The sequence below is a fragment of the Heterocephalus glaber genome, unplaced genomic scaffold (assembly GCF_053883595.1).
Source record: "Heterocephalus glaber isolate CG9 unplaced genomic scaffold, H.glaber_assembly_v1.0 deba00001564, whole genome shotgun sequence".
NCBI classification, from domain to species: Eukaryota; Metazoa; Chordata; class Mammalia; order Rodentia; family Bathyergidae; genus Heterocephalus; species Heterocephalus glaber.
In genome coordinates this window covers 18,072,870-18,093,785 of record NW_028258351.1, presented here as the reverse complement: position 1 = coordinate 18,093,785, position 20,916 = coordinate 18,072,870, and the positions used below count along the sequence as shown (strand labels likewise).

The following is a 20,916-nucleotide window of genomic DNA, read 5'->3' as shown; positions in this document are numbered from 1 at the left end:
TACAGTATATGTTTCTTTAACATAGGTGACATGTAATAACTTCACATATTTGCTAGTGATGGCATTTCTGCTAGGGAATGCCTATATATAGTTTTTCCTGTTCTGGGGGTTGAACTCAGGGCCTTCACACTGAAATGCATTCCCAGCCCCTTTAAAAATTTTTTTACATTTTGAGACAGGATCTTGCTAAGTTGCTAAGTTGCCCAGGATGGGCTCAAACTTGTGATCCTCCTGTCTCAGCCTCCAAGAGCATTGAGATTACAGGTATAGATCACCACCTGCAGCCTATAAATACTTTTTGCCCATTTTTCTTTGGGGATGTTCATCTTCTTTCTTTTTAGCTTATGAGATGTTTTCAAATTAGGAACATTAGCACTTTACCATTTTTGTGCCAAATATTTATCCCCATTCAGACATCTATCTTTCACAAATGCAAATGGTTATGACTTCTGATTTTATCAGAATATTTTTCCCTACTTGTGATTACTTTTAAAAGAAAATTACTCACATTTTCTTCTAGTACTTTTCTACTTTCATATTTTGAAGTTAAATCTTTGATTTGTCTGGAATAAGTTTTCCTGCAAGAAGTTGCCCACCTGTGTCCTATGATTCCAGGTATCAGACTACATTATTACTAAGCTTCCAAGCCTCTAGTCTCCAGTGACGATTCCTACCAATGTACCAGTTGCCACTACAAGGGCTTTCTTCCATATGGGGTGCTTCCACCCTTTTGTTCTGGTTCTACTTTTTTTTTTTTTTTTTTTTTTTTTTGGTACCAGGGATCAAACTCGGGACCTTGCACTTGTGAGGCAGGTGGCAGAGCCACTGAGCTAAATCCCTGGCTGGTTCTACATTTTGATGCCACATAATATAAGCAGACCTTCCGTGTCAGCAGTTTCATGATTAGAAGCCATAAAGCATGATCCCCTGAAATATTATTTCTGTCCATACAGCTCTTTCTTCCATTGTTTCACATGGATTAAAGGACACTTGTGAAGCACCACAAGAAGTAAGATCTTAATTTTATAAATGATTTGGATTCTTTAATGGGCAGAAACAAATGGGAGAAGCTGGGTACTACCTAGTAGGATGTTGACAAGTTCATTAAATCATGGGGTGAAGGGTGGACTGGAATTCCTCCTGGATATCCTCTGGTCTGACAATCTTCAGCTCTATGGCTTCCAGAGGTGACCTTTTTGCCGGTCAAGCCATTCCCCTTGAGAGGTCAGGTCTGGCTCAGAGGTCTAAGAAGAGGAAAGCCCCACAGACGACCACCAGAGGGCAAACTCCATTCTCCTTGCCCTTCTCTGGTCAGACAGCTAATCTAGGCCTTTAGGGCCACACAGATGACATTTCAGTTGTGCAGAAAGAAGGTCAAACGTGACAACCCCAATTTCCTGCCCTCCTTTTGTGTTAATACAAGTGATGGAGTCAGGGGAAGAGTGAGGTGGCAAGGAAATGAGCAGGTCCAGATCCCCTGGTGTAGGTCCCTAAACTTTGCTTTCAGACCACCACCTGCCTAATATATTAATTCCTCGTCAGCTGTGCAGCTGTCTGCTGTTCTCCAAACCTCTGGCTTTGTCTGTCTATATTCTCTCCACTTGATGAGCTCCTACATGTCCTTCAAAGCCCAGTTCAAATGCACCACCCAGACCCTCTCAGCATTCTCACTTCTGTGCTTCTACAGCACTAGCTTTGGTTAGTAATTATTTATGTGCTCTTCTGTCCTGTATAACAAGGGCTCCACCCATGACCTGGTCAGCTTTAAGTCTGTATCTACATAGGTCCTGAACTTCACCTGCATTACATGTCTTCACCTTCTCCTACCATAAGGAACTTTTTTTTCATTCTTGGAGTGTGAGGGATCAAATTCAGAACGTCACACATGTTAGGCAAGAGCTCTATTACTGAGCCATATCCCCTACCCTTTTCATTTATTTTATTTTATTTATTTTTATTTTTTGGTACCAGGGATCGAACTCGGGACCTTGCACTTGCAAGGCAGGCGCTGGAACCACTGAGCTAAATCCCTGGCCCAATTTTTTATTTTTGAGACAAGTCTCTCCAAACTTCCCAGGCTAGCCTCAAACTTGTGATTCTCCTCCCACAGCCTCCCTAGGAGCTAGGATTACAAGTGTGTGCCACTACATGCAACTGAGCCCCAAGGGACTTTCTTGAGGGCAAATGCTGTGTCTGATTATCTACTCTAATCTTTGCATGGTCCAGTCCAATGCCTGGAAAGTAGACCTTCAAGTTTCATAGACTCCTTTTGTTGCCTCCTTTTGTGCATGTAACTCGCTTCTCTCTGTGGATGAGTCAGCTTCTTTATTTAGTCAACAAGTAATTATGAGGGATTTTCTGTTGTTCTCAGTGTTGTGGTTGGGGAGGGTGGTCCAGAAAGTGTCCTTTTATCCAGGAGTTTACCATTTGGGGATAGCAGACAATAACAAAAGAGAGCAAGAAAGCAGAGCGAGTGAGATAGCTGAATAGGTATTTTCTGCTGTTACACACACACACACACACACACACACACACACACACACACACACACAGAGTGCACTGGTTCTGACAACCATTCATGGACTAGAGTCCCTAGAGTAAGTTTGTGGGAATCCAGGAGTCCAGGAAAGTTCTAACATACAATTAGAGAAGAAAGTCTAAAAACAGACACATTGAAGAAAGGAAAAAGAAGTTTCACTTTACCTGCATCATCCTTCTCCATGGTGGCACAGCTCAGTGCCATGAGAAACCCCCTCAGCCCATGGTTCCTTCCGCAGCAGAAAATAAGAGTGTAGTTAATGAGTGTCCAGCTTCCCCAGCTTTGCAGAACAGCTTTAGGTCAAATAAGAAAGAGCACAGCCTTTGCAAACAGAAAGATTTGGGTTCAGTCATCTCCCCGGCTGTGCCAAGTTGACTCAATGATCTGACCTCTGGTGCTCTCATCTATAAAACGGAGATGATAACCTTCCAGATAAGGGAAGATCAGGTGACATAAGGAATGTAAATCACTAGTTCCAAGCCCTTGTCCCCAGCAGGTGCTCGATAATGGGATTTATCAATTTGGTGGTGTGCTGGAGCTGGCCTAAAAAGCCCCAGCAGAGCAACTTGTTTCACACATTTCCTCGCAATTCCAAGTCTAATGATAACATGTTGGTATCTTGGAACTGGCCACAGCAGGAATATTTACACCATGGAAATTAGCAAATACTATAAATACTACACATCAGGAATATTCTGAGCAGGTTGCTAAACTTTTACCAGATATTCCAGGTTATCACCATCATGGCTGAGAGTTAAAATAACTCATTCATTCCCAACAGCCCCAGTGGTATTAGTACTATACTAATGTAACTGCTCATTTTCATCAGAAGCAGGAGATTATGAGCCTTGCTGGGAATTCTGTCTCACAGTGTTGTAGGAAGTGACCCTACTCAGTCACAACAGTCCACTGGTCACATTTCTTCATGTGGCCCATGACACACCCTTAGAAACAGAAAGTCTTCCCCTTTCCCCCTCCAGGCAGAAGCTCAGGCAGCAATTCCAGGATTCCCAAAGGTTGCAAGAGCTGCTTTCACAAGATGATGTGTTTGTCACACCTGAGTGGGTCTCTTCCCCAGACATGTCTCTGAGTAGACTCAGGGTCCTGTCTTTATTCTTGAGCTCCAAGTTGCCATGTCCAGGAATACTCAGAGCAGATCTCTCTGTGGGGACACCTCACCCAGCCACTGCCAAGTCACCACTCTGGAGCCTGCCCCTCCCAGAGTCCCACCTCACACCCTAATGGTCCTCAGGTGGGCTTTGTAGGAGCACTAACAGGTAGTAAGGAGATCCTAGCTTCTTGGAAGCCCAGGGCTGTCATCTTCCCCTTAAAGAGGAATTGTTGCCTGGTGATGGCACCTGAATGCCTCCTACCCACCCACATACACAGGCTGACAAGGAAGGGGAAGTGTGGTCAGACTCTCGCTCACTGCCTCTAGGGTTGGGTGAAGTCCCCTGGGTGAATACCTCTTCTGAGCATGGCACTCAGACCACTGCTGTCTCCTCAGCCGTTCACATCTGAACACTGTGGCAGTTCTGGTAAGTACCTTGGCTTTCCCAGAGATAATTTTCTGCTTTCTCCACCTGAACATCTGCCAGTGTTGGCATCAGGCCATGTGTCCGTGAGAGCAACTGCATGTACTGGGCCAGAGGATTGTAGCTTGAGACGGTGCAACCACTGAGTGGGGTTGGAGAAACACTGGCCTTAAAAGATTTTGCTCTGCCAGTCACTGGCTGGGTGACCTGAGGCAACATTTTAACCTCTCTGGGCTTCTGTTTTCTGGTATGTATATGGAGATGATGACATCTGACAGGTTGAAAAGAAGTAATGGTTGGGAGTGAGATAAGTAAACTGTAGGGAGGTTATTATCATTCCCTGGATTCTGATGGTGAGATTTGGTACTTGATACATGAGAAGACTTTTACGGTACTGTGCTAGAGGTAGGGGTGGGGGTCAAGGCCTTGACTAAGAGAATTTAAGCTGTATCTTGGTGTTCTTGGGTGAAAGAACTGGAGCACCACCAGTCTTAGCATCTTTGTCACTTCACCCTGCCTTTCAGAGACATCAGGATCAAAGTGTGTCAGGCTGGGGTGACGTCATGATTGAACCATCTGCTCCTGCCCCTTGGAAAATTAATTTTCGAGGTGACCTGGGTTTTTCTATTTCCACTTCCACTGTCTTATGTACTTGTTCCTAAAGAGACTCCCTTCCCTGGCCCCCTTGCACACCTGGACTTCTAAAGGCATCAAAAGTGGGCATTGCTGCTAATCATGGTGATGGGAATCTGTAGTCCCAGCAATCAGGAGGCTGGGGTGAGAGGGTTGCTTGAGTCCAGCTTGAGTAACACCTGTTGGAAAAAAATAAAGTGAGCATTGCTGCACCTGTAGAACACAAGCTGGGAGGTTGTTTGTTTTTAAGATTTTTTTTTCCCTATGAAAATTTGAAAACTGCAGAAAAAATAGGGAAAACAGTGACTCCAAATTCTACCACCTTGTCAGAACTACTGTGAAACATTTAACATACTGCTTTCTAGTCCTTTTTCTCCTGGGTATAGATTGTTTTAAGATTTGTGCATTCTGTTTTGATGTAAACACATTCAACAAATGGGACTATAAATGACACCTCTGTAATCTCAGTTCAGATGTTACCTGGTTCACTCCACCAGCCAGAGAGCCATCGTGTGGCAGAGTTTTAAGTTTTCCTCCACTTTTTTAGAACCAACTAAACAAGAAAAAGAGGCAATTTTGTTGGACCCCAGGAAAAAGTTTCAAGTGGTAGAAATCCTGGGACAAGCTTACCAGGAAGCCGAACAATCTGCAGCTGTGGAAAGCTCTGCTGAGGGAAAACATCACACAGAAACATTTTGGAAACATTAGAAAACTGGTTTGTTAGGGAATAGGGACTAGAAGTTTCTTAAAGAAATGATACCCAGGGCCAGGGATTTAACTCAGTGGCCCCACGCCTGTCTCAAAACCGCAAGGTCCTGAGTTTGATCCCCGGTACCAAAAAGAAAAAAGAAAAAAAAAAAAAAGAAATGATACCCAAATTTTTGAAAAAGTGTTTATTTTATACTTAAGAGCAAGGCTAGGTAGTAGGGAAAGATGAAACCTGCTCTCTCACATTAAAATATCCAAATCATATTGCCATGTTTTCTTCCTGTCCAACCACATAATCGGGTAATGTTATGTGAACATGGCATAGACACAATTTTGAATTCTGCTGTTTTGTGTTTTGTTTTGGTTTGGTTTTTGGTTTTTGGACAGAAGGTCTCACTATGTAGTTCAGGCTATTTTTGAACTCACTATGTAACCCAGGCTGGCCTCCAACTTGTGGCAATCCTCCTGCCTCAGCCTCCCCAGTGTTGGGATTACAGGCATGTGCCACCACGCCCAGCTTTTGTTTTGTTTTAAATTATCTCCCAATAATTATCTCATGATGTTTTCTTCCTAAGTATCACTCTATTGCTGTACCCTATCCCATCAAGTAATTCTGAAATGTACTTGCAGTCTACCACTATTTGACTTGCAAGTAACTCAATGCTATTTATACATTTATGCATTCAGATCTTTCTTGAGTGGCTTCTTGGGCTAGATTTCTACAAGTATTATTGAATCAATGGATTTAGCAATTTTTAAATGTATTATCATTTGCTTTCCCCAAAATTTTTTAACCCATGTGCACTGGCCATGTGGGAGGATCAGTTTCACCTCAATTTTGTCAGAATAGGATTTTATCATCATTTTTCATTTTTTGCTATCAAATAGATGTAGTTTCTTACTCTGGGCAGACAAATATGCCAAATAAGAAACAGGCTATGATGAGTGAGCAGGTGTAGACAAAGTTGAGTCCTGTAATGAAATAAATCAGACTCAAGATTAATCTGAGAGCTGACATGGTGTGATAAGCTATTGCACTGAGAGAACCATGTTCAACAGCATGACTAGGCTCAACCACCTCCTTCATTTTGTAGGGTTTATGATCAGATGTAATGTCTTTTTTATGGAACAATAAGCACATTGTCATCATTATGGCATGATACATAATAACAGAACACAGAATAAGGATATCGTCAGAGAATACTCTATTGAAATGATGTTATATTCTGTCCATTCCTTCAGTATAGAGAAATATGAGCTTATTCACATTTTATATTAAAAAAACAACGTATAATTCTATGTTTAAAACAATGTTTGTAAATAAATTCACAAGCATTTCATTTATGCCCTGTGTTTACTTTAATAAGACATTGCATGTATAGAAGGATGTGCTTGGGGGCAGCAATCTGGCTATCATGAAACTGCATTTACATGTTATTTTTAAAACAGGCTAGCAATGTTGCCTAATGGTACAGAACTTGCCTAACATACATGAGGCCCTGGGTTCAATCCCCAGCACCACCACCACCACCACCACCACAGCAAAACCCTCACAAATTCACCAATAAAATTTCCACAAGGTGACACAAAAGAAAGATATAAATTTGTAAATATGTTTACATATTTTCTTTAGCAACAGATACAATGGATATAATTTATGTTTAAACAATATATACACATCAATGTACTAAAAAAAAAGACCCAAAATACTTTTTTGCGTCAACATGTGTACATATTATAATCATCTCATAATAAATTTAATTGGCAAAGAGGCTAAACTCATCATAATATATAATTAAAAATCAACAATCAGGCTGGTGATGCAGCTCAGTGGCACCATGCTTGCCTGGCAAGTGCAAGGTCCTGAGTTCAATCCCTGGTACAAAAAAAAAAAAAATCAACAATCAACAACAGCCTTTTTTCACCATGCACGTCCTCCCCTGAAACCTTCCTTAGCCTGTATCTCCTCCTTTCCCCCAGAAGCCCAAGGCCCAGCCCTCTATTAAGCTCTGTATAAAGTTCAGCCCTCTTGTTCTTCTTTGAGTTCACACTCCCCTGAATATTATTTATAAATTGGTATGTTCTTCTTTTTTAAAAAAAATCAAGAGTCAGGGCCAGGGATTTAGCTCAGTGGCATGGAGCCTGCCTCAAAAGCACAAGGTCCTGAGTTTGATCCCTGATACCAAAAAAAAAAAAAAAAAAAATCAAGAGTCACAATAGCAGAACACCATGACTCACTCAAGACTGCATCCATAAAGACCAGTAGTTTTTCCTTGAATTGCAGGAATGTTTTCAGGAGTTGCACAGTGGCTCGACTTTCTGGCAGAATGTTATCTGACATCCTCAGCAAACTCTAGGAGCTTGCTAATTTTAAAGAACATCAAGTTTTAGTAGTTGTTAATAATTTAAGAAATTTACTGGTAACTTCTCCCTAATTTCTTCATGAAAATGAAAGTATATAGAATTACATGCCATTTGACAAGAGAGTTGAAGAACTGATTGGCTTTTCTGGATGTATTTAAGGCCCATACAGAAGACCCTGTGGTGCTGGCAGAATCAAGCAGTAGGTGGGAGGGAAGGCTAGAGGAGAGAAGAGATATTCTTCAACACCCTACTTCATTTGTCTCCATGCCCCTCCTCCAAGCTATGAGAGTACAAGGATTTATGGTCTTTGATGTTTCTTCTCAATTTTATTTCAAGTATGAATCTGTTAATTATGCAAGTATGGAAATTTTTGCCATTTTTATCGATTTTTACATAATACCTAAATAAAAACAGAACGTTTACTATGCAAATGCAGTTTCATGACAGCCAGATTGCTGCCCCCAAGCACATCTTGTGTACAAAGCACGGAGCTTCCTTGGCCTTGAGCCTCACTGATGGGTCAGTTCCACACCCTGAACATTCCAGTTCTTAGCTGAGGACTGAGTCCAGGCAAGGAGGAGAGAGAGGGCACAGGGAGTCCTTGCAACTGCAGGTTGCAGAGAGGGCCAGCAGGGCACACAGGGGTGGGAGAGTGCTGAGGGATGAAGTTGCTGATGAGGTGGGCAGGGTCCCATTGGACAACAGCCTTGGCCATGCTAAGTGGTGAGGACCTTACACTCCACTCTGCTTCAGTTATAGAGAGCTACCAGAAGGTTTACAACACAGCAGGGACAGGTTTCTTTTTTGGCAGCCAGTAGTGGAACAGATAGGTGTTAAGGGCCTGCAAAAACACACTGGTCCAGGCACAGAGACAATGAAGATTTGGACTAAATTAAGGAAAGTGGGGGCAGAGAGGAAAGAATGGATTTGAAAGCCAAGGTGGAGTTGAAATATAAAGGCTGACTGGATGAGGGGCATGGACATGGGGCCATGGGAGGAAGAGGAATGAAGCTGAGGTGTACAGCCCTTCACAAAAATGGAGGGATAGGGCTGGGGATTTAGCTCAGTGGTTCTGCCACCTGCCTTGAAAGCACAAGGACCTGAGTTTGATCCCTGGTACCAAAAAACGAACAAACAAAAAAATGCACAAAAATGGAAGGATAGAGAAGAAAGACCCTGGACTCCTTTCAGTTACCCTCTGCTCTACCCATGCACACTCAGATTCAAGTTGCCATCAACTATACACATGCCCATTTCTGGCACTGACATCAGCAAAGTCCAAAGGGAGCATGCCTCCTGATCATTATCAGCGACCATCTGGACACTGGAAGGAATTGGCAAGAATCTGCTAATGGGCCGCTGGGTGGAGCCTAGAGTCGTTGCCAAGGCGGACACAGAGACGGGGGAGCCAGCCGGGGCCACCGCCACCCCTCCCCTCTGGGGGCCACTCCTGGGAGTCTGGACTGAGCTGTTGCCACGGGTCATGTTAACTCCACCCACAGTAACAGCTGTGGCCTTACCCAGGATCCTGGGGGAGTTGCAGCTGTATAAAATATTGAGAAAAACCAGTCTGCCTTTTTTTTTTTTTTTTTTTTTTTGAGACAGGGTCTCACAATGTAGTTAAGGCTGGTCTTGAGCTCACTATGTAGCCCGGGCTGGCCTTAAACTCCAGCCTCAGTTCCCCCAATGGTGAATTATAGGTGTGCACCACCATGCCCAGCTTCAATCTGCTTTCTTATTTTAATGCTTTACCTAACAAGGTGATGATGACCTCCAGCAACTCTGAAACTGAAGAAGAGGAAGTTTTGGAAATCATGCCACTGGCGGGCATGGCTTGCAAGCCCCTTCATGTTAGAAGGCTACAGTAGGCTTTGAGAGATTGGGTTACAAACCCTGGCCTTTTCCATCAGCCATTGACTTCCCTTCCGGTCAGTAGCATGCCTATCTATAAATTACCAGAGGGATCATCTACATGGCTGGGAATATCCTGCAGCAGTTACGAAAGGACTAGCAATGCCCATGAACCTCATTTTAAAATCCCCAAATGTGCTGCTACCACCTGTGTGCAGACCTTGGGACAGAGGAAGTCAGACCTGGCAAGGAGTTTAGCGTAGCAGAGTATGGGCAAGTCCAACACAGCAACCCCCCCCCCCCGCCCCGCTACGGGGGATCGAACTCAGGACCTTGAGGTTGCGAGGCAGCCGCCCGCGCCACTGAGCTAAATCTCAGACTCTGGCAAGACCACCAGGCTACAGAAGGCGAGCAAGCTCAGTCTCTCCCCAGCAGCGCTTGGCTCCCCAGGTCTCCGAAGGAGAGCAGCGAGGCCCCGAAGCTGCTGCCGCGCTCTCTGTGGCTGTGTGGAGCGCATGGCACCCACCCTGCCGAAAAGTGATTTGAATGAAGTGAAAGAGCTGCTAAAAACCAACAAAAAATGGCTAAAATGATTGGTCACATCTTTGAGATGAGCCATGATGATCCACACAAAGAGGAAGAAATTTAAAAACACAGTGAAGTATATGGCAGATTTGACTCCAAGAGAAAGGATGGAAAACATCTCACACTTCGTGAACGTACTGTTAATGAACCAGCTGCTCAATTCTGTGTGAAGGATAAGCCCTACTGACACGAAGAGGTGAACTTTTTTGCCCTGGCTAGGCACATTTCTCAAGAAGTCACCTGTAAGTATACTCACAGAACCAAGACAAAATGCAGTGAAAGAGATGAATTATCCTCAAAGAGAGTGAAAATGGAGGATGGGTCTCCAGACTTCCAGGATTCTGTGCAAACATTGTTGCAACAGGCTAGAACTAAGAGTGAAGAACTCGAAGCTATTAGTTCACACCAGCTGGAAAAGGGGATGGCAAAGCAGATGGAGTTCCTGTGTACCCATGCTGGCTATGAGAGGCTGCAGTATGCGGGGAGAAGGCTGTCTGGAGGGAGCTCCGACCCACAGGGGAAATCTCCAAATGCATAATTTACCAGACAACCTCATCATTTTGTGGTGGACGGAGAACTGAGTAGATCTTACTCTGGGGAGGCAAAGTCCCACTCTTCTGAGAGCTTTGGGGTTTTAAAAGACTACCTTCACTCAGTTTTTACCTTGGAAAGGAAAGTCATCAAAACAGAGCCTCAAGATTCAAGATAGCGATTCTCTCACTGTTCTCTGGAAATGGCATCAGATTTAAGGCTAATGCTCCATCATAGAAATAAGCCTTAATAACCAATGTTGCCTCATTCAGCACAGATTTCATAGCCAAAGCATAAAGACTCACTCAGTAGTCTGTGGAAACCAGGAAGACAAAACAACAGCAGGAAAGAGAAAACTGAGTGTTGCAATCTGTAACAAATACTGATCCATTCACATTCCTGTAAGTTGCTTTATGTGGAAAGGCTTACAATGACTAGAAAAAGAGAAAACAAATACTCTAAAAATTTAAGCTAAGGAAAATATTGTGTATTTAATATTTGATAAAACTGATTTTATTTAATAGGATTTTATTTAATGATGTCATTTTCACTGGTTTAATCAGTACACAATAAATATTGAAGGAATGCTAAAATGAAAAGAGTAGAAAATACATCTTACTAATTAACTCAGATTGGATTATATAATAGCTACTTAAGGTGAAACCGAAAGAGGAAGCTACTACTTGGACAGAGAACTTGAAACAAACAGACAACTGTGTGAAAGCACTGATATTTCAGAAGTTGCTAAATAAATTAAGACATAGTAAGTTAACCTTAAATGTGACACCTATGGCGACTTAACAAAGCTATAAGAGATTCTGTGTTTTATATCCAGAAATTCTTCTCCCAGTGCAGGAGTCAAAGAGACACAGTGGCTCTCATGGGAATGTCTGCCCACCAAGGGCTCACAAGAGTGTACAGTTTCTGCATCCACATTTGCAGACATAGTTCTATGGAAGTTTAGGTAACAGCTGTAACTCAATTTATTTTACACTTTCATTTTTTATACCTTCCAAGTCTTTAAATGCAGGGTTTTTTGTAAAATTTATTCAACTTGAAAGTATGTTTTCAATTTCTCTGTTCAATTAATGGACTATGAATATATATATATATATTATATATATGGGGATATACTTGTGTTAATAATGTCCTGGCATAATTATGAGAATTACACATTTGAATCCATAGCAGTACAAAAAAATACAAATCTAACATCTGCAAATATACATTTTTTTTCCTGCTGCTTTAAGAAAAGATATTTGACAGTTTATCTGTTTCCTACAGATTTATCTAACCCAGTTATTGCCTAGAAGGGTGTAGTGGCATAAGCATGTGTCTGGTTTTAGTTCTGCTTTAGATTATAACTGTGTAATAAATATTAAGTCATAATCTCTAACACTAAAATTTGTCAGCCAAATGTCTTCACTGTACTCTCTGATCACTGTCATATATATAATTGCTTTTTCATTTTGATATCTAGAAGAGCTTTACAGTAGAAACACTGGTAAACAACTTTTATATTATTAAAAGGCTTTTCTCCTTCCCTTAATGTTTTAATTGTACACTAGTATCTTCCCCACTGCAGAAGCTTCTAATGGACCTTGTAACTTTGTGCTAGCTTGAGGGTTGATTATTGTGGTTGCATTGTTCGTTCACTGTGTATAAAATATAGTATGAGTATAATTTAAATAGAACATTCAGTTTTTAATATTAGCCATAGCATTGGTTAGTGTCTCACTAGTTTCATGAGACATTTCCTGTATTTTAATCTATTTTGATAAATTTTGTGGTCTTTTTAAAAAAATTGTGTCTTATAGTTCAAGCTTGTAGGTTTTAATAAGCAAGTTTTTAAAGATGCAATAAACTTCCAACTGATATTTATCCATCTTTCATGGATCCACAAACTGCATCTTTACATCATAAATAAGTTTCCTTAAGTGTCATAATTTTCTGGTCTTTCAAGTTTAGTGACAAGGAAGCACAAGAAAAATTTCAGTAGAATAGTTTTTATTTTGTAAACATGAATGTATTAAACTTGGTATACATTAAAGCAAATTATATATATATATATATATATATATATATAATCTGCTAATGCTAATGAGCCTTAATAGTATCTGCAGTCTCCCAGACCCTTGAGATCTAGGTAGGGATCAGCTCAAACTCTCATACCACACTGTTTTAGGGCCTTGCAAAGCCCTCCCTGGGATGTCTATGATTTCCTCAGGAGGCTACCTCCTTCCCCTGGTCAGCAGCAGCTCACAGCTTCTGTGAGGAAGACTCAGTACTTTATTCACCTAGAGCTGAAGTGACCCCTTTTCCGAGTTCCCCACACCACCAAAACAAACCTGCTCATGAAATCATTGCCAGATGCAGAAACTACTAACGACTGGGCAGGAGACCACCAGAGCATAGAACAGCACGCAAACAACTGCACACTGAATATAATACATTTCTGTTCTGAAAATGTCTTTGCCACCCCATCTCTGAGTACGTTCTATCTGTTACTTCTCTCACCTGTGTGTCAGGGTTCGCTCCCCTTCTTCACTTTCTTCCATCCTTTTCATCTCCTTTTCCCCAGGAACTCCAAATTTTTCCTTTCTGTGCCCCAAAGGAATTCAACATTCCTCAGTTCCTAACAGCAGACTTTATTGCTGGCCCAGCCAGGTCAGTAGGTACACTGCAGTATTCCCTTGACAGCAGCTTCCCTTTTCAGAAGGTACTTGTATTGTCAATAGAACTTTTTTGGTTTACTCTTAGTGATGCCCCATGTCTGATGATCTCGGAGCTCTAATGCATGCATCATCTCTTAGAAGCATTTAGAAGATGCAGATGAGACCTTAAGGATCTTATTCCAGGTATAGAAGCTAGTGCCCAGTAAACTGAAGATAAGGATCAGTTCGCTTGACGCCCAGCCCATGATTCTTCGGTATTTCATACTTATGTGAATTTATGCATAACTTTTACATTATAAACTGTATTTTGTACCCAGGATCTTGGTTGGAAAAAAGACAAATACCGAAAAAGCCTACAGTCTCAGGAATTCCTGGTGAAGGATGATGTAGTTCTGACACTGACTCCCCAGAAATGCCTTTTGTTTGTTTGTTTGTTTGTTTTTGGTACCGGGGATCAAACTCAGGACCTTGCACTTGCACGGCAGGCGCTGGAACCACTGAGCTAAATCCCCGGCCCCTAGAAATCCCTTTTGGAGAAGTAAGAGTTGGGGCCGAGATGGTAGTTGCTCTCCCACCCCATCCTCCTTGTGGATGTCTTAATCATTTCCTCTGAAACTACTCAGGATTGCAAAAGTCTCAGTGATGTTCCTTGAAAATGTCTTAGGCAATTAGAGGATTGGGGAAAAACCAGGGCGAGGCTGACAACCTACCAACCCCAACACTTGTATGGTCTCTGCTTCTCCATCAGCTTCTTGACCCCAGTGACTGATGGCAGATGGAAGGCAGGGGGCTCAGTTGAGGTCATGTGTCCTGGTGAAGTGGCTTTGAAATTATACAGTACGGTGCAGAAATGCCAGACACTGGATCCAGACTGTCGACTGTTACTGAATCCAAGTCAAGCCAACTTGGGACACTTGGGACAAGAGATGGTGGGAAGGAAATCAGTTTTATTCAAAGACCAGAGGGCCGGGGATTTAGCTCAGTGGTTCTGGTGCCTGCCTTGCAAGTGCAAGGTCCCAAGTTCAATCCCTGGTACCAAAAAAAAAAAAGACCAGAGTCCTGGAAGGTGGACAGGGAATATATCATCTTCAAACCTCCATCTTAGGGAACTCGGGTACACAAAAGGGATTTTATAGAGAAGAAAAGGAGGTGCATGGGAAAGTGGATAAGAAGGGTATTCATCATCCAGGATGTGTGTCTCTCTTTTTTTTTCTCCTCTTTGGCTAGAACACTGCAGTGACCTTGACCTCCAGGGGCTAGTTCCTGTTATTTACAGATATTAGTTTTCTGAAAGTTAAACCCCATAGCAATTTACATGCTTATGTTAGTTAGTGCACAAAACTAAAGAATAAGGAAGGGCGTTACACATTGTAATGTAATCCAAAGGTCACCAGCTGTTCTGAGTTCTATAAATCCAAAGAAAGTTTAGCAGCTAACATCTTAATCATTAGCTACAACTTCTCTTTAGAATTTAGAATTCCAGGGAAAAAGGAAAGGAAGTAACCTTGCAAAGTGCAAAAGGAGAGGAAATAAATTTGCAAAGGACAACTCATAAGCCAGGCATAGTGGTGGCACAGTGCTATAATCTTGGTACTCTGGAGGCTGAAGCAGAAGTATTACAAGTTTGAGCCCAGCCTAGGCAACTTAGCAACTTTGCAAGACCCTGTCTCAAAATAAAAATATTTTTAAAAAGGGCTTAGGATGTAGCTCAGTGTGAAGGCCTTGAATTCAATCCCTAGTACTGCCAAAAGAATAAGAAAGACAACTCACAAAGGCATGGCCACTATTACACTGCCACCCTGCATCATAAGAGAAGTCCATTCGGAGCAGAAAAAGAGACTGTAGCATCTTTCATTCATGTATACACAGATATGTGTGGTGCATCCACAAGTCCCAGGTGATATTCTAGATCTTACAAACATAGTGGTAAAGGGAAGCAAGGCACCTGCTTGCAGGGTGTGGGAAACAATGAACAAATACAACAAGAGACAACTGACACTGAAACGGACTCAGTAGGAGGAAAAATGCATCTTACCAGTTGATCATAACATACTGTGGGGCTGGTGATGGCCCTTTGTGAGGCTGAGGAGCACTCATCAGGAGGGCCAGGTGAGGAGGAAGGAAGTGCCACTAGTATGTGTATCATGCGGCAGCTGGCCTGGAAAGTAGAAGAGGAGCTTGTTGCTCACTGTTGGACCACTGTCCTGAAGCCATTCTGTCTCCTGCCCTGACCCACTCAGCCTGCAGGCCATTGACTTTGTCTCCTACTTTGGACAAAATAGATACTTTTGGGTGTGAACTCTCAATCTCTCAATTTCCTGTCCTCACGTCCAAGTCTTCTCTCTGGTTCTATTCAGCATCATTTCTCTCTCTCTCCCCTTTGCTTCCTTTTAAAGGCTCATTCTTCTCCCTGGGAAGTGAAGGTATCTCCTCTGCTCTTCTTGGATCTTGCTTCTATTCTCTCTCTAGTCCTCCATTTCGTTTTTGTCTTGTCTCCTGGAAAATTCAGTTTGTAAACACAGTGAAGTCTCTCATGTTATAAACAAACAACCTTACTCAGCCTCAATTCCCTCTCTTCTTGGAGTCCAGACTTCTTTTGCCTGCTGGGACACTCCTCTCTCCTGTCTCTGTCCTTCTCTGATTGCTCCTTCTCACCCTCCTTTGTACGTTCTTCTTTTCCCTTCTGTCTTAGTTACTTTTCTCGTTGCTGAGACAAAATACCCAACACTCAAAGTTAAAGGAAGAAAGGTGTATTTTGGCTCACAGTTTGTAGCGGTTTTGGTCCATAATTGGCTAGCTCCAAGGCAGGGTGGCATGGCAGAGGAGAAACAGTTCATGGCTGGCAGAAGGTAGGAAAGCAGCAACATGGTGAAGAAAGAGCAGCAAGCGATGGCAGCAGCCCGCTTTCTGTCCCATATATTCTATCCAGGCTATACACTCTAAGGGTGAGTAGTGCTCACACACAGGGTGGGCCTTCCCATTATCCATACCCAGAACTATGCCAATCAGTGGAATAATTTAATAATCACACACCTTTAATCCCAGCATCACACACTCTAGATCTAGCCCCCTTTGAAAAGCCCCACCTATGACCACATGAGGGTTTGGGGAGGCATCTAGGCACAAGCCACAACAGTTTCCTTCTATTGTGATGTGTGAATTCTCCAGAATTCCATCTCTCCCTCTGGTCTTCTCAGTAAATGAGATTCAGAGACTTTGCTAAGGACAGAATGATTAAGGAGAAAAGAGGCATCAACAGGAGTTCTAGGCCGCTGAGCAGATAGGGAGGGTACACCAAGCAGGGAGGACACAGGAGCTTCTTGCATCTTCTAGGTCCCATAGGAAGTGCATTTCTATATCCCCATCATATTTAGCTGTAACTATCCTCCGAGGACCGAGGACAAAGATTCTAAGATGTCCCTGCTCCTGCCAGTACCCTAGGGAAGGAAAAGCAAAGAGCCAATGAATTAGTTTCTCTTTCTTGGTATCTGCACATTCAAGCAAGGGAGTTTAAGGGAAGGGAAGTTGGGAAGAGAAGGAAGCACAGAGCCTGGCCCTGGAGAGACGTGACTGGTTCATTGACGGTGGGCTTCCAGGCATTGTGCACGAGCAAACAGGGAAGGTATTTGGGTTCAAGGAATCTTTTTTGATGCCTTCATTTCACCCAGGTCCTGCTGTTGCCACCTCCTACTGTTCCAGGGAATAAGCTTCCAGTTTCCTCATTAATTCCAACCAGGAGCTCCACAGACCAGCTGAATGTACCTGTCCTCACTGAGGCTCAGAGACACCTGGGGTGCTTCTTGAAAACACTGATGCTCAAGTCCCACATTAGACTTACAAATCAGAATGGGAAATGGAGTGAGGACATAAAACCCTGTATTAAAACATATTTTGAAACATTTCCCAGGCAATTCAAATGTAACTTTTGAGAGGCTCAGGTTTAGTGGTGTAAAGTTAAGGTCCTAGATTCAGACAGACTTGGATTTGGTTTCTGATTTTTTCATTTACTGTCTCTGCAATTTTGGACAAGTAGATAAGCCCTGATAAAGACTCTGTGTCCTCATCTATAAAACAGAATAATAATAATAACAATAACAACAACATTATAGAACTGCTGAGAGGAGTACATGAGCTGGAGCATGTACAGTAGTTAGAACTCATAGCAAGTCAGTACATAATGCATGTTAGTTTTCTAAAGTGCATTTTCATACTGAGGTTCTCATTGTGCACAAGAAGTCACGGTGATAAGCCCTGCCAATATAGGAAATTTTTGAGCCACAGTTTGCTTTCGGTTCTGTTATGAAAATATAGAATTTATCAACTTCATGTCAGGTGGCAGAGTAAACTCGTGAAAGATTGGACTGAGCTGGAATCTCAATGAGTCAATTAGCCTGGGTTACTTTCCTAACTTCTCTGAGTGCTATTTCCTCATCTGTCAAATGGTAGTACAACCAGCCCTTAATATTTACAGGTTCCAAATTGAAGGATCTAACAGATCCAAGGATGCAAACAATGCAGGATCAAAAGTATTTGAAAAAAATAATGAGTCTATACTGAATAGGTACAGACTTTTCTCCTTGTCATTATTCCCTAATGAATACAGTATAACAACTATTTGCATAGTATTTACCTTGTGTTGGGTAATTATAAGTAATCAAGAAATTATTTAAAGTACAATATATAGGGCCAGGGATTTAGCTCAGTGGTTTGGCCGCCTGCTGTGCAAGTGCAAGGACCTGAGTTCAACCCCCGGTACCAAAACAATAAATAAATAAATTTAAAAAATAAAAAAATAAAAATAAAAAATAAAGTACAATATATGGGTAGATGTGTGTAGGTTATATGCAAATACTACACTTCATATAAGGGACTTGAGCACCCACAGATTTTGGTATCCAAGAGAGGGATGAAGCCTACTCCAGCTCTGGACACCTTGCCTTAGGAAGTTACAATGAAACATTAAGCAATGACATGTATGCCTGTGGTTCTCAACCTTGGCCTCAGGCTGGGATTATCTGGAGGGCTTTATAAAAACAAATAAAATCCAATGGCCAGGCCCTACCTCAGGTGAATCACATCAGAATCTTTGATGTTATGTATGTGCAAGCAATTTTTAAAGTTCCCTAGGTAATTCTAATATGCAAGCACAGGAAACACCTCCCCCCTTTTGGCAATACTGGGGATTGAACCCAGGGCCTTCACACGGAGAGACATCCCCAGCACCAACACCACTAACCCCTTAATTAATTAATTTTTTTGTTGTTGTTGTTAGATTGGAGTCTCACTAAAATGCCCAGGCTGGGCTCAAACTTGCAATCCTCCTGCCTCAGTCTCCCAAAATGCTAGGATTACAGGGCACATACCACCATACCTGGCTAGGGATAGCAGTTTCTGACAGTCCTCAAGTACTTAGCCCCCAAGTCTGTCAGGCCCTGACAGCTTCCTGACCTCCTCCCAGCACCTGGGACTTCAACACCTATACCTACAGACTCAGTGCCTTCCCGTGGCCTGGGACTTGCACTGATCTATCATTCAGAGAGTGGACCAGCCCTAGTTGAACATCAGGTTCCAATGATCTGATCTAAATTGGGTCTTGGGCCTTTGCTTCAGCTCCCAGGATATGTATCTAATTCATACCTTGAGAATTCTTCTATCTCCTCTACCTCCATGAAAACAAAATGGTTTTCCATTTGATAGCTGCTGCCACTCCACCATGTCTGCCTTGTAGCAGGACTCTGCTGCTTCATGGCTGGGTCTGCAATATCTGGCACCATGTGGGGGACTTCTGGTCATAGAAAGCAGAACCATCACTCACTTTCTCCCCCTCACCTTCTTGAGATATTGTTAAAATAACAAAAAATAAAATGTTTAAATGGAATAGCTTAACCCAATCCAATATTTTAACCAAAGAATGTCATCTCACTGAGGTCTGAGCATGAACTCATTTGTGTCATGACCCCTTCCTTCTTAAGATGTCCATATCTTAATCCCCATGACCTGTGACTGTGCCAGATTTCATGGTAAAGGGGAATTAAGTTTGCTAATCAGCCACATTGGAAATGGGGAAGTTATTCTTGATTTCTGGAGTGGGCCAAGTGCCTCATCCAGGGGAAGGAGGCAGTAGAGGAGAACTGGGGAGATGTGACTATAAAGGAACAGAGACTCAGCACTGCTGGCTTAAAGATGAGGGAAAGGGGTCGGGGATTTAGCTCAGTGGTGCTGAACCTGCCTCACAAGCGCAAGGTCCTGAATTCAATTCCTGGGGGGAGGGAGGAAGATGGCCAAAAGGTGATGAGCCTATAGAACCCTCAAAGACAAGGAAATTGATTCTCCCATGGCGCATCCAGAAGGGATACAGTCTTGCCAAAACTTTAATTTTAGCCTTATAGGTAAGAGTTACATGGACTTCTAACATCCAGAACTATAAAATGATATATTTTAAAGAGATAGGGTCTTTCTATGTTGCTCAGGCTGATTTCAAACTCCTGGGTCCAAGTGAGCCTCCTGCCTCAGCCTCCCAGGTAGCTGAAACTACAGACATGTGCATCATGCCCAACTTGGATGATAAACTTGTATTGCTTTACATCATTGCATCATTAGAGCACCCCTAGGAAATCCATAGTTTGATTCTGACAACTGATGCTGCCTGGGCGCCCTCTTGTTGCCACAGAGGATGGCCTTCCCCAAAGACATTGCAGTCCAACTTCAAAAAAACTTAGTTACTTTTGATTATCAAGCAGATTCATTTTAGTTTTTAAATTTTAGCTATGCCCATTATGAAACTTCAACCTTATATTGAATGCGGAGTTCTCCCCATTGTCCTAGAGAGAGGAGTACAAGGAGGGATGGAGGCTTTTCCGCTCTCTTAACATCTTGTCCCCTACACTCATTTCTCCAGTGTCAGAATGAGAGGAAAAAGGAGGACAAAAAATTTTCTGTGGAAAGTCTCCCATCATTGCTGTTGATCTAGTTTGTGGTGGTGGCATGAGGTCTTCTAGCCAGCTTATTGATGAAGGCATCAGCCCCTGGCCCTTGAGAAGTCTCTTGTGGTTGCCCTGAGAGATGTGACTACATCCTTCCACTGATTCTCAGCATCCTCTCAAGAAAGCACTTCTTTGTCCCATGCTGGAGTAGCGCACAGCAGCCCCACATTCCACAATCTTACCTACTTTGTGCCCCCAACTCCAGGGCTATGGCAAGAATAGGCTCCAGCTTTTACTCCTTTCCCAGGTTTGAGCCTGATCATGTGTCCATTACCCACCTCCCATTCCCAGCACTCCCTACCATCTCTCCCCAGAGCTCCTCTTCCCTTCCTGGAAGCACCTTAGCCCTTCAACTAGCAAGTGTCCTAAAGGGTAACTAACTGGAAATGGAATGGGTTTCTCTTGGGCTCCCTCTTCTCAACTTCACTCTCCCAAAAAGACATGCTCTCCTCAGTCCTCTGGAAAAGGCCTCTCTCAGCAGCCCATGGAGAAGGAGGTGGCAGAAAGGCAGT

General features: G+C 42.7%; 1 protein-coding gene and 1 pseudogene across 3 annotated transcripts in view; one reads left to right on the top strand and one right to left on the bottom strand.

Annotated features, from left to right (window-relative positions):
- The window catches only part of Rabep1 (rabaptin, RAB GTPase binding effector protein 1), a 175,121-nt gene extending 172,398 nt beyond the window's left edge, over positions 1–2,723 (bottom strand). For 2 of the 3 annotated variants that reach the window (XM_021238511.2, XM_021238510.2), the window contains exon 1: positions 2,704–2,723. In XM_021238511.2, coding sequence (XP_021094170.2) covers positions 2,704–2,722 — 19 coding nt within the window. In that variant the 5' untranslated portion in view covers position 2,723. The remainder of the gene's footprint in view (positions 1–2,703) is intronic. The other variant, XM_087192008.1, reaches the window with a different exon arrangement.
- A 4,561-nt stretch (positions 2,724–7,284) lies between these two features.
- LOC101723520 (NGFI-A-binding protein 1-like) lies at positions 7,285–12,725 on the top strand (annotated as a pseudogene).
- Positions 12,726–20,916: the final 8,191 nt, after the last annotated feature.